General features: G+C 38.0%; 2 protein-coding genes and 1 pseudogene across 6 annotated transcripts; 2 read left to right on the forward strand and 1 right to left on the reverse strand.

The window, feature by feature from the left end:
- The first annotated feature begins 86 nt into the window (after positions 1-86).
- Positions 87-9,346, forward strand: LOC148845092 (G-type lectin S-receptor-like serine/threonine-protein kinase At4g03230). 5 transcript variants are annotated; one of them, XM_088953760.1, is made up of 8 exons: positions 88-1,546; positions 4,306-4,362; positions 5,081-5,292; positions 5,359-5,569; positions 5,692-5,929; positions 6,065-6,215; positions 6,305-6,454; positions 7,348-9,346. In XM_088953760.1, the coding sequence occupies exons 1-8, from the start codon at positions 181-183 to the stop codon at positions 7,384-7,386; spliced, it is 2,424 nt and encodes an 807-aa protein (XP_088809886.1). In that variant the 5' UTR covers positions 88-180; the 3' UTR covers positions 7,387-9,346. The 5 variants fall into 5 exon arrangements, with proteins under 5 accessions (XP_088809887.1, XP_088809886.1, XP_088809888.1 ...); XM_088953762.1 differs by lacking the exon at positions 7,348-9,346 and adding an exon at positions 4,508-4,639 and having other exon boundaries at positions 89-1,546; positions 6,305-6,760; XM_088953761.1 differs by lacking the exon at positions 6,305-6,454 and having other exon boundaries at positions 87-1,546.
- Positions 8,658-9,492, forward strand: LOC148845093 (zinc finger A20 and AN1 domain-containing stress-associated protein 1 pseudogene; annotated as a pseudogene).
- Positions 9,493-10,189: 697 nt separating this feature from the next.
- LOC148845094 (U-box domain-containing protein 44-like) lies at positions 10,190-13,742 on the reverse strand. The gene is made up of 3 exons (XM_088953763.1): positions 12,774-13,742; positions 12,368-12,668; positions 10,190-11,768 (listed from the first exon to the last, which is right to left on the reverse strand). Exons 1-3 carry the CDS (start codon positions 13,512-13,514, stop codon positions 10,315-10,317), a joined length of 2,496 nt encoding a protein of 831 aa, XP_088809889.1. The 5' UTR covers positions 13,515-13,742; the 3' UTR covers positions 10,190-10,314.

Raw genomic sequence — 13,742 nt, forward strand, 5'->3', positions numbered from 1 at the left:
CATTGCGAGAATATTTAAGGATTAACTTAAGTAATTTTTCACCGTGAAAAGCACCATTTCCTTTTTCTCCGGGATTGACTAGAAGGTAAGCTATATGTTGGCTTTGTATGGGGTTCACAACCTCCATTCTTGTAGTAATAAATTTTTCTCTTGGCCGACGGCCCGGCTGCGGCGATTTCAATGATGTGGAAGAGAGGAAGAGTTATGTTGATCAGATGGTTTGCTACTGCAGATAATCTCATTTCATTTTCCTTCTTCTCCGCCATCTTCTTATCATGCTCCAGCCAGTTATTTTGCTCTGCAAGAGACACCATAACACCTAGCCAACCCATCTTCGACCGAGGAGTAGAACGAGATACTCTAGTTTCCACCGGAGGAATATTCGAATTAGGTTTCTTCACTCCTGGTGATGATTTCACCAATGGTATATCTACCAACAAAAGATACTTGGGGATATGGTATCATGGGTTGTCTCCTCGATCAGTTGTTTGGGTTGCCAACAGAAACCAACCAATCTTAGATAGACAAGGAGTGTTCCAAATAGGCCAGGACGGGAATCTTAATCTGCTAGATAAACTAGAAGGAAAAGTTGTTTGGTCCTCGTCGAAGGTTTCATCAGCTGCGACTGCTAATACAACTGCTAAGCTTATGGATACCGGGAACTTCATCTTGAGCGGAGGGGATCAAGCTCCTATATGGCAGAGCTTCATTTACGATGAAGCTAACCCATTCAATACATTCCTCCCAGGAATGAAGCTCGAAGTAAACCAGAAGCTACAGTCATGGATTGATGAATATGACCCAGCTTATGGAGACTTCATCTTTGAACGTTCAGGTCCAAATCAGTTCACTATCAAGAACAGGTCGACGCTTTACTGGAGAAGCGGATCGTCGGAGGATTTCTCTGTCTTGGAAGAGATGCCGAAATCAGTGCTCAACTTGCTACTAAACTACACGAGTGTCAAAAGAGACAGTCTTAGGAAATTCGACAATAACTCGAGACTGGTAATTGACCCATCTGGCCAAATCAAGCATTTGACCAAGGATAACAATAGCTGGAGTCTGTTATGGTTCCAGCCCAGCGACGATTGCAGCGTTGTCAGAGCCTGTGGTCCTAACGGTGTTTGCAACAGCAGTAGTACACCGGTCTGTTCATGTTTGCCGGGGTTCAACCCCAAAGAGTCGGAGGAATGGAATTCCGGCAAGTACTCCAATGGGTGCACGGGAAACACAGAAGAATGTAAAGAGATGAACTTCTTTTCTCTGTACTTTTCCAGAGTGAGAATACCCGAGTCATCATACCCGGAATCTGAGAATGAGAAAAGCTGCAGAGACGAGTGCCTTGACAAGTGCTGCTATGCTTACTCTTATTCATTTGAACCTTCCCTGCGCCTGCCTGAAGAAGCATCCCCGAGCTCTTTGGGAACTCATTCGTGCTGGATTTGGAGTTCAAGTGACAACCTAATAGATCTTCAGGTGGACAATTCCTATACTCAGGTTGATAGGAGGAGAAAGCTTTACTTTCGTGTGGCTAATTTCGATTCAGGTACACTTCCATTATATATCTCCCGTTATGTTTTTAGCCAAATTGAGATTTTCTATTTAATTTTTATTCTGTTTTAGAAAGTTGGAAAGTCAAAAAGTAAAACTCTAGACTTGTGATGGATTAGTTGAGTTAAGATCCGCGATCCTACAACTCCATTAATGATCTTAATTTAATTTTACTTAAGGATCGGTTTGGTTGGCGGTCCGGATTGAAATCGGAAGGGGAACTGAAATCCCCTCCGAACAGAATCGTATATTCCCAACCCTTGTTTGTATAGATGGGAATCTAAGTCGGATTTCAATCATTATTGTTTGATTCACCTAGAAGCCGAAATTAGAATCAATCGAAAATTTTCAGTTTTGTATCAGTTTATTAATATGTCAATAATATTGTTTTATTATTACTTTATTATTTATTTGTTAATATTATATTATTAGTTTATTAATATTTAGTAATTAATTGTTGTTGCTGTTTTGAAATGAGAGAAAAAAGAATTTTAATTATATACTGATAATTGATGAATATCTACAAGTATTTCTTCATCCTTTCCAACATTGTTTTGTTTTGAGTAAAAGATTTAAATCTCTCCTGAGGTTTTCGATGAATACTTATACCACTCTCATACTCCCCAATCAAGTTCAAGCCCACAACAAGAAATGACAACCCTTGAAACAACAAGAAATAGAAATGCACACCATGAGCTGATAATAGGCTTCTTGTAGATGAAGTGAGTAAGAATAAAAGCGAACGCAGACTCCTTTCTGTCGAATTTGTTTCTCTTATAATAAGATGGACCTTGTTCATTTCCTTTAATTTTTTCAACAATGTAATTAAAACCAGATTCAGAAGCCTTTCTTTGTAGGTGCTTTTGCTTCAGAGTTTGTAATTCTCTCTCGACCACTGCTAATAAATCAGATTCTGATCATCTCAAAGATTTCTTAGTCACAACCCATTCATAAGCACTTCCAGTTGAAGTTGTCCTGAAACTAGAGCATTGAACTTTATCACGAACATGATATTCTCAAACAGTAGGTATGCTACTATGAAAGGGAAAGACCTGGGCGCTAGGAGAATGTTCAAAAAGGAAACATAACAGATCACCCAAATAGGCAGATCAGCCTTTGGTATAAACATTGCCAATGGCAATGATAATGCAGAGCAATGTGAAGGAGTAGAACAGAAGAATCAATTTCCTTGAAGGGAAGAAGAGAACTATCAAGTTGTCCTTCTTCCAAATAAAATCTGCACCAGCACAAAAACAACTTGATCAGAGTTTTATCTTCCGGCTTTTATACATGATTTTCAAATGTAATGAAATGAGAAAACCTTGGAAGAAATAATACTAGGAAGACAATGGAAAGAGCTACATGGGACCTGAATGCAGGCGGTGCTGTTTTTTCTTGAATATGCTTCATAAGATTCTAGTATTCACAGAGTATACCTTGAAATTGTTGAGAAAGATGCCTGTAGGTCCATCAAAGTCAAAGAGAAGTAGAGGCAAAGGGACCATAAAGGGTCAAAATTAGGTTTTAAACAAAATTTACCCGCACATGATGTCACATACAAATGCATCTGAATGGTTTTTTAGTGGAGGGGAGACCTTTAATTTGTTGGATGACATCACCCAGTAAGAGAGGTCTTAGTCCATTTTGAAAAGAGAGGGGATGTTTAAGTATTTATGAGAAAAGTGAAGAGAGGGGAGGTTTTCCCTACTTATTTACCACTTAGTATTTCAAGATCAAACCAAAGACTATTAGAGCTAGGGTTAATTAAAGACCATGAAAGCTCAACATTTCTTTGAATGTATAGGTATTCACCTCTGGTGCTTAGGGTTTCCAATTTAAATTGTTTATATATCCCCTAGTAATTTAATTATAATTAGTACGGGGGATATTTTAGTAAATTCAATATGCGGCTCAGGAAGGGTCAGGTTTAGCCTAATACCTAGGGCTGTCAATGGGTGGAGTCTACCCGGCAAAACTGAACTGACAAAACTATAATGTAGTTTCTGGTTCTATATTTTTGTCCCGATTAATAACTGGGTCAAGACAGGATTTTGTTGTTTTGAACAGATTCAGACCCAAACTGATTATATGATCAATAATGTATTAAAATCTTTGTGTTATATTTTATGTTTGAAATGGTAAATTTCATAAAGAGTATATAAAATAATTATGGTCATAAACACATTTTATCCACAGTGTAGTGTTTTACTCTCAGTTTTATAGAAGTTATATTATCAAAATGAGGTTCTAAGTAGTTATTATGATTGGTAATTATAGATGAAAAGTAAATTGGGTCAGACCTGATTGTCCCGGAAAGCATTTGGTTCAGTTTTAGGTGTCTTGATTGCTAGTTAGAATGGTAAATTCAAAAATTTGACGTTTTTTCCCTTCCAAAAGATGGGAGGTCCCAAGATAAATTGAAAGATTTTTAAATTTTCAGATATGAAGAGAGTTGGCAGCCACCTTTTTAAGCTTAGGATGCATATTAGAACTGAAAAAACAAATTCAGATTTATTATAATTCACCTGTCGACACAATTCTCTTTCATAAATTGATATGGCTTATAGAAGAGCAACTCTTTCACAGAGGTATGCCTTTGTAAATATATAACCATTATTTGCAAAAAAAAAAAATGTGAACTTATGCTCATGCTTGGAAATTTCCATGCTGCTTTGTAAGTTGTTTCCTTGGTACAAGAAAATAATATTCCATATCTGTCTCAGTCATTGCCCATGCTTTCATGTTTACATGCAGGAAGACGGTGCAGTGCAAACTTTAGGTGGGATCCAACAATTGTGAATTGCATTCCAGGTTAGGATGCTTTATAATAAAGTAGTAGTTGATACGACTTGCAATCAAAGCTTGCCAAGCAAAATCGTCTTTCTACTTCAATTTGAAATGTCCAGAATACAAAATTTCAGCATCTAAATCAGATTTTTTTGCTCTTCTATTTCAGGTGCTGCTCAAGAAAGCCATTCCCCTAGGAAGCAATTGATATTTATAGTTGTTATACCCATAACAGCTGTGATAATTTTCTCTTGCATAGTTACTTTCCTCTGTTGTTTGAGGAGGATAGTTAAAGGAAAAGGTAAGTGAAACAGATAATGCATAGCCATTTCATATCCTAGAAAATCTATCCTTCAGAGATGCATCATCATCATCATCATCCTCCAAGCCTTGTCACAACTATATGACCTCGGCTAATGAATCCTGTTTCGCGCCATTCTGTTCTATTCAGTGTCATATTCGTTGTTACATTATGAGCAATTAAATCATTTCTTACTACTTCCAAGTCCTTCTCAGTCAGCCTCTTAACTCTTCTAGCCGCTTCAACTTCTAACAGATTATCACTTCTTCTAATGGGTGCTATAGATGGTCTTTAATATGTCATTATTTTGAATGTAATTTATGTTAAATACCAATAATGCTATTAGATGCCATAACTAATTAAGTCCTTATCCAAGTGAGCTTTTTCAAAGTTTATTCATTTGGAAAGTATGTTTTCGAAGTTTTTTTTTCTCCTAATCAGGTTACAGGGAAAACATTCAACCAACTTCTGCTTTTCATTTGGATGAAAGTGGGGAACGTCCTTCAGACATCCTAGATTCAGAAGAGTTTATAGAAGATGATAAAAAAGGCATAGGTGTACCATTTTTTAATTTTGAAACCATAGCAGCAGTTACTGAAAATTTCTCTGATTCAAATAAACTTGGACAAGGAGGATTTGGACCTGTCTACAAGGTATAATTTCTCTGCATAAATACAATGCACCCAAACACATTATGAAGAATGTTCGTGTGGTTACAGGGTCAATTGCCAGGAGGACAAGAAATAGCTGTAAAGAGGCTCTCAAGGAGTTCTGGACAAGGTCTAGAGGAATTCAAGAATGAGGTTCTCTTGATTTCCAAACTTCAACATAGGAATCTTGTTAGGCTTCTGGGTTACTCCATCAAAGGAGATGAGAAAATACTACTTTATGAATACATGCCTAACAAGAGTTTGGACAGCTTTATCTTTGGTGAGACCCTAAAACTTACAAACTATTGAGTTTTAACTCACACATCATATCATGATTAAATGTAATTATCTGTTACTAAGATTCTATGACTAAAACATTTTAATCAATCGTCACAATGGTAGATCAAACGCATCGTTTGTTATTGAATTGGGAAATGCGCTTCAACATCATAATGGGAATTGCTCGTGGACTTCTTTATCTTCACCAAGATTCAAGGTTGAGAGTTATCCACAGAGATCTGAAAACAAGTAATATTCTTTTGGATGAGGAGATGAACCCCAAAATTTCAGACTTTGGCCTGGCAAGGATCTTTGGTGGTAAACAGACTGAAGGGAATACCAGCAGAGTAGTTGGAACATAGTAAGTAGCAAGAATCCAACTTTAAGACTGTTCAGTTGTTGAAGCACATTTTTCCATTGTCCTCCAAAAATTGATTATTAAAAGTTCAGACCTAATTCTGCATCCAACCAATTGATTGTTTACTGTGGAATGTAGTGGATATATGTCTCCAGAGTATGCATTAGATGGTCTTTTCTCAATTAAATCAGATGTCTTCAGCTTTGGGGTGGTACTACTTGAAATCATCAGTGGCAAGAAGAATACAGGTTTTTACCAGTCAGAACACACATTGACCCTTCTGGGATATGTAAGTGATCAACATTTCTGAAACCCATCAAATTTTCTGCTCTCTATATGGTTCTTTATTATATTACTTTCATTTGAAACTTGTCTCAGGCATGGAAACTATGGAAAGAAGGCAAGATGTTGGCTTTGACAGACAAGTCATTATGTGAATCATGCAATGCATTTGAAGTTACTAAATGCATCCATGTTGCACTCTTGTGTGTACAAGAAGAGGCTGATGATCGCCCAACCATGTCAAATGTAATTCTCATGTTAGGCAGTGAAAGTGCAAATTTCCCGACTCCCAAACAGCCAGCTTTTATTGAAAGGAGAATTATATCTAGTTCAGGGCCTTCAGGCTCTTCTTCTAGTAAACCAGAAATAAGTGGTAGCAATCAGTTAACAGTTACTGTAGATGGTCGATAACAAGTTGTTCTCTCCCTACGGAATTTCAAATAAATCAATTGTAAAATTTCTCATTAACTGTTCCTTCAACCCATGAATCTGCATATTGTAATAATGTTCCTTCAACCCAAAAATAGAAACTCTAACTTACGGTTGTGCCTCTTCTTCCCCCTTCTTATTTATTTGTTTCTGGCTTTGATTTGAAGGTTTCACCTGGCAATCCTTCATATCAGTATTTTGACGGCAAAAAAAAAAAAAAAAGGGAAATTCTTTTTTTTTTTAACCCTAATCTTTACTTTACTCCTTGTGGAGGGGCAGCCACTGTAATTTTATTAATAATAATCGAGAAAAAAAACTATGATGGGGGACCTAGAAATCATACCCCTCTAGAAAATTTCTACATCCAACTCATCCCATAATAGTTCATGTACAAGTATTCGCAGACCGGGAGACACTGGAAAAGAATTAGCCCCTTTCAAAGCAGAGGAGATGCATCATCCCAAATAGTTGTTTAATTAATGCCATGTGGAACCTGTTCAATCTAATCCATTTACTATTACATTTAATTGGGATTGAAATTTCCTATTTGGAGTCGTGTAGCCAACTCCATTAGCTAGGAAAAATGCTGATTGAGTTGAGAGATAATATATGTTAGGTTTGATTAAGATTGAAAACAGTAGATTGATTACATTCCCATGTACACACTGATAATTTCATTCAATCTTACACTTGACTTGGATTGGATGCAGGTTGGAACAGAGCAGTATCCACTCGGTCAACGCAACTAACCATCTCAAGTACTAGGTCATGGGGTTGCAAGCTTGCTTAATCCATATTCCAACACAACCAAAGAAGATTGACCTAAGAATGTTCGGATTTGGGATAGTAGAGCTGCAATGGGTTCTCATCATCAAACGGTCAAACCCAATCCACCCATCTAAACTCCCCCCAAGATGGGTTTTCAACCAATAAACAATCTATAAAGAATGTTGGTGGTAGGGGTGTAAGCGAGTTGAGCGAACTCGTGACGTAGCTACTTGAGTTTGGCTCACTAAGTACTCAAACTTGGTTCAAACATTATTGAATCAAGTTCATTTGAATTGAGTAGTTAGTCAAGCTGAATTCAATCTTTGCAATGCCTGACTCGAGTAGTTCGCAAGCTTAATTGAACTTATAATAAAATATTATTTTGGATATATTTTTATCTATAATATATTATAAATTTATAGTTGAATTTTATAATATATTTATATTTATAAATATTTCATAATATTAATTTATTTATAATTTTGATACATAATAAAATGTTCTAACATATTTTTTTTATTTATAATATTTTAATATAATTTATTTGTAATTTTTAATATCAATTTATGTATAATTGTCTCAAGGCGAGTCAAGCTTGATTAGTTTGTGAGCATTGACTTGAATCAAATTTGAGTATGAAAATCAATGCTTAATCGAACTTGAATCAAGTCTCGAGCTCCAAATTTTTTAATCGAGCTCAATCTCAATTCTCAAACCACTCAAAACTTGACTTCATTACACCCATATAATGGGTAATGGGTGGATTTCAATGGGTTGAACGGGTTGGTTGGATAAAAAATTGCCACCTCTTTAATAATTACATGATTAACAGGATAAGGATAAGAATGGGGGACGGGCTAATGGTAATGGGCTACCCCTACCCCTGTTGAAGCAGAAAAAGGGCAAGAGGCTCAGGTACCGGTAGGAGTATTAATATGTAGAATATACAATCTTGTATTATTTTGTATGCATTTCCGAACTGGGCCTATGTGTTTGTGGATTTATTACTTAACCCGGAATGGACTCCCCACCAAGCGTGACCCACAGCCACAGGCGCCTCATAATCCATCCCCGTGCACTGGTCCGTTCTTGTCATGGGAGATGTTCCCAAATCACGGAAGGGATGGGCTGTGGGTGGGGCACGCGGTAAGACATCAATCAATCAGAGGCAAGGCCACTCAACCGTCTCAACGTACTCAGTTGCACCAAAGCAGCATCTCCTGCCTGGAGACAGCAAGAGTGAGACTGAGACATGGCTTCCAAAAAGAGGTCTAAAGCCCCAGATTAGCCAAGACTGTGCGCGAATGGATGTGGGTTTTTTTGGGACACCGGCAAATTAGAACCTCTGTTCTAAGTGTTACAGAGACCATCTCCGCAGTAACCAGAAGGATCAGTATGCAAGTGTCATGGCGGAGATTAGGGAACGTGACCACCCAATCGTCTCTTTTTCTGTCATTCCATCTTCATCTTCGCCGTCGCCACCACCTTCAACGACATCTTCTTCATCTTCTTTTGCATCCTTAGTGGGTTAGAAAGCATCGTCTAACCGTTGCTCAGGTTGCAGCAAGCGTGTGGGGTTACTGGATTTCACCTGCAGGTGTGGGAGCACATTCTGCTCGCTGCACCCCTATCCAGAAGAGCATGATTGCAGCTTCGATTTCAAGACTGCAGGGAGACTTGCCATAGCTGAGGCTAATGCAACAATCAAGGCCAACAAGCTACAGTATAGAACTTAAATGGAATTTGTTCCTTCTTTCTTTCTCATCACGACTAGGAGGGTTCTTACGATTTGACATTGGTCTGCTCATTGTTCCCATGTTCTTGAAGTATAGCAACTGAAGAAGCTAAGGTTTAGAATTTTTTTTTTCTTTTTCTTTGTTACACTTAAAAGTCTGAAATTTTGTTCAATAATTCAGTATATATTTTTTCCCTTTTTGTTCACTGATTGTGGTTTCTTCATTAAAGTAACTTCTGCAAAGTATGTTATATTGGGCTAAAATAATCTTGAACACTCTCCACTTTACATGTAACTGCTTCTGAAAGCAAGTTTGAATAAAACTAAGAACAGAAGTTCCTGTTTTGTATAAGCCAACAATGTATTGGTGTTATAGTTTACATGGCGTGTGTGACTTGAGATTAGTTTAGTTTAGTCCTTCCCGGTTTATGATTATGCATTTAATCCAATTAAAGAATCTATGATCAGAAGCTTCATGGTATAAAAAATATTCTTGAATTCAGTAACTAATTTGTCTGTGAGTGAAATAGCTGGTCTTGAAACTCATTTCAATGGATTGTTCATCTTCACCACCAAGATTCTAGCTTCAATATGTATGATTCAAAAGACAACGATCCTCTGGTAGATATTTTGATCATTTAGACCAAATGATGAATGATCAATGTTCAATAACAAGCTGAATTGTCTTGATTTTCCTTTTTTATCTTGAACGAAATAATTTAACCAAATGGGAGGATCTCTAAGACAGATATTAATTATCACCATCCTCCATTATCCTCCAACATTCTGGAAAGTTGAGTGGGGTTCTTGACTCTTAATTCAACAATACTTCTGAGTTATGACCTTATGGGGTATGAATTCAATTATCTTGCCTCAGGACTTAAGTGTCTTGAAAGTGATTAAGTACATTGTTCAGCTTTTCTGTTTCATTTTTTATTAACTGTAATGTACCTTATTGGATAAAAGAAAGGATCAAGGTAGTTGTAGAGAACTAAACGATGCTGCTGACAGTCTGGCCCAGGTTGACAAAGTGAAGTTTATGCCAAGAGTAAACAGATATAGACATCTAGTGTTATCCCTTTCCATAAATTTCTTGGCTTATTAACAAAAGAACTAAAAAATACAGTATGGCTGAACAAAATTATGCACACAGAATCACTTTGCCTTAATCTTCTCAGAAGTAGCTTGATTGTACCTGCAAGAGCTCAAGATGTGCCAATATTTTAGCAATTGTTGATTTTAGGGTAGGAGCTCCCTTCTGTGCAAGATCAATGAGCAAAGCTTGGGAAGGTTCCCCATATTGCACTCTGTGAGCCTGAATTCTGAAAATTCTCTCCAGCATCCAAAGTGCTTTCTCTTGACTCTTTACATTCCCTACTTCAAGAACTCTTAATATGGCCTGTACACCTAATGCTTTGACTATTACTTTGCTTCCACTTTCCCATGTCTCATTCTGCATGAGAGTCGATAGAGCACCAAGAATGGCCTCATCTGCTTCTCTGTCTTGACCTTCCAAACTTTGGAGTAGAAAAGGGATAGCACCAAATTTTATGAGACAAAATGTGTTTTTAACAAAGCAATATCCGTCATGAACTTCACAGAATGCTTCTACAGAGGGAGGAACACACAACCATCTGGATGTTCTAGACTTGCTTAAGGATGATGAATTATGTGATAGTTGAGCTAGTGAAGTTGCTGCTCTACATTTGACAACAGGTGACCCAGTTGAGAGTAACTTCACAAGTAAAGGAATCACTCCCTGTTCTGCTGATAGTAGCTGAAGTTTTTTATCTGAAGGGATGGTAAACCGAATCAGTATACCTGCAATGCTCTCTTCCATCCATTTACTTGTGGATGCTGAAGTTGTGGTGCATGTACCCATCAAGGATATGAGAATCGGCAGTAAATGTGCCTTTTTGAGTATATCTGTTGCTTTCTTGTCACTAACTGGAATATTACTCAGTAAGGCCAAAGCAGCAGCTTTTTCATCCTCAGATATTGACTCGGAGATGATATTCACAATGATATTGAGATGGAACTCCCCAAGTTCTTCAGTCAACTCTTTTGGCAAATCTTTAGTTAGATTATTCAGTACATTCAGGGCAACTGTTCTGATTTCAGTCCTTCTTTCAGTTAGGAAGGGCAGTAGAAGCTGAATTGCACCATTTTCTTTCATTCTAGATCTAACCTTGGATGCACTGGAGTGGATGACAATACTATTGAGTGCTCGTAAGAGGTGATACTGAATTACTGGGCTGGAGAGGCTTAGAAGTGATAGCATCTTTTGGGCCACATCTTGATTCACAAGAACAGAATCAGATTGGGCTATGCTAGCAAGAATGGCAGAAGCTGGTTCCCGTAGAGTCATGAGCACAGAAGTGACTGAGAAAAGGAGCTGGAGCAGAGAAGCTACAATGCCTGACCTAACTAAATGCTTGACATTTTGAGTTAATCTGGACAGATTCTGTAATGCCCCCAAAGCAGATAGTTTTGCTTCAAGCTTCCCTGAACTAAACATTTTGACTAGGGGCTCAATTGCTCCTTCTTCTCCAAGGGAAGCTCTGCTCTGGCCTGTGAGCTCCATTCTTGAAAGTGCTGTTGCCATGAGAATCTTACTCATATCAGAACCTACAAAAAGGTTTATAGAGAACTCAGCTCCATGTGGTCATAAGAATGTGACAGAAGGCATGCAAGTCCACTTCAAAATTGAAGTTCCAGGCTGAAGACAGCATAGCAGTAACAAGATTGATTTCTAGGCTCTGTTTATTTGCAATGCAATTTCATATGTACTAGCACAAATGGATGGGGGTGAAAATGAGAATTTTGCAAAATTTGCTATTTTTGCTTCTGGTTTTACTTCATTCAGCTTTAGTTTTTATTTTACTTTGTCTGCACTGCAAACAAACAAAGTAGAGTGACACCTATAATTAAACCAAAATTGTACTCAAACTCATCTGCACTCCCATACTTTTGCACCAAAGCAAATAAAATTGCACTGCAAACAAACAAAACAAGGCCGTAACTCCAAATTTAACTGGATAGATGCAGGTCCAGCAGTTCATAATGTAGTGAATAAGCAATTTCCCGAAAGTTCACACTAGTAACACTGGAATAAGAAACTTGCAAATGCAACAAAAATAATGGAAGGAAGCATCAAGAGAATGAAAGAATGAAAGAGAAAAAAAAAGAAAAACAGAAAATTTCAGCTTAAAAGACTTTACAATTACCTTCTTTTAGATATTGCACTAGTGGCTTGAAGTAACCAGCTTCTGCCATATGAAGAACATTTTGAGTATTACTTGACAAAGAATTCAACAACTTCCCAGCATCATGTGAAGCACAGGGTTCCTCTCCATTGCGCAGGGCAACCAACATAACAATACATCCTTGAATTCTGCCAACTCTTCGGCGAACCGCCTGGAGCTCCGACAGTTCCAGTAGGAGCCCAACAGCCTCCCTGCTCTCCTCAATATCGCGTGACAAAGACCGCACCAATGTCGACAGAGATCCAAGATCTGCCATCTTCTCCTGTACCATACTTAAACGCTGTAAGATATAATAGCAAAATTGCAGTCTCAATTACAAAATTAAGAAAACAAATCAATTTCCAAAACTCAAAAACAAGCAAATCACCTTGTTCTCTTCTTTCAAATGTGCAAGTCTTCTCAGTAACAAAATTATAGTCAACCTGTTACACTGCTTACTTGAACCCAATCGATTCAACAGAATTGGGATGATTCCTTCATCACTTATCCATTCATTCCTAACCAGTTTGTCTCTAATTAGAACACTTAACCCCGAAAGAGCAGCTTTAAATTCTTGGTCATTACCATATTTAAGCTGCAAAGCAACATCGTCGACATCAAGAACAACCCTATCTTCCTCCAATTCAAACTCCTCTTCCTCCTTAATTTCCAATTCAGCACCCAACTCCAATTCACGATCAACAACTACGTTCGTGTTGAACTTGGCATTAATCATTTCTTTGTGCAAAGCACCAATCTTCTGTTTAATCTCCGCAGACACATCGAGACTCGCCAACAGCACCAGGCCCAAACATCTCCCAAGATCATGGGTAACATCTTCAATCTGTTTCACCGGAGATCTCGAATTGGAGTTCCTGATCAGAGTTCTGGCACGCCTAATCTCTGTTTCCAGTGACTCAACCGCCTTTCGTATCTGGGACGTGTCCATGGCCTTATTGTTGATCCTTAAATCATTAAGGATGGGCGAGAATTTCTCGACGAAGACGGCGAATTCATTGAAGGTCTCCGGTTCGGTCTCAGAGTCTTTGGCAAGTGAAGCCACCTCGTCAGCAGACGCCAGTAACTCCGAGAGGAGTTGAGGGAAGCTCCGAGAATCCATTTGATTCATCTCTGTTTCTCCTGTTCCTCTCTGTTCTCCACTAGAATCTGATCCTTTCAGTGATTAAATAGTCAATAAGGGATAAGAAGAAATGAATGCAACTTCTGTGAGTCGTTCTCACCTTGTATGGATCAGTTAGTCAGGACCCGGTTGTAGATTGTTGAAAAAGGGAAAATCTATGATGAGAAAGGCATGATATTAGAAGAATTTTGATCATTCTTGTGAGTCGTTCTCACC

This window comes from Nelumbo lutea, chromosome 7 (assembly GCF_056320005.1).
Source record: "Nelumbo lutea isolate HS-2025 chromosome 7, American lotus-T2T, whole genome shotgun sequence".
NCBI lineage: Eukaryota > Viridiplantae > Streptophyta > Magnoliopsida > Proteales > Nelumbonaceae > Nelumbo > Nelumbo lutea.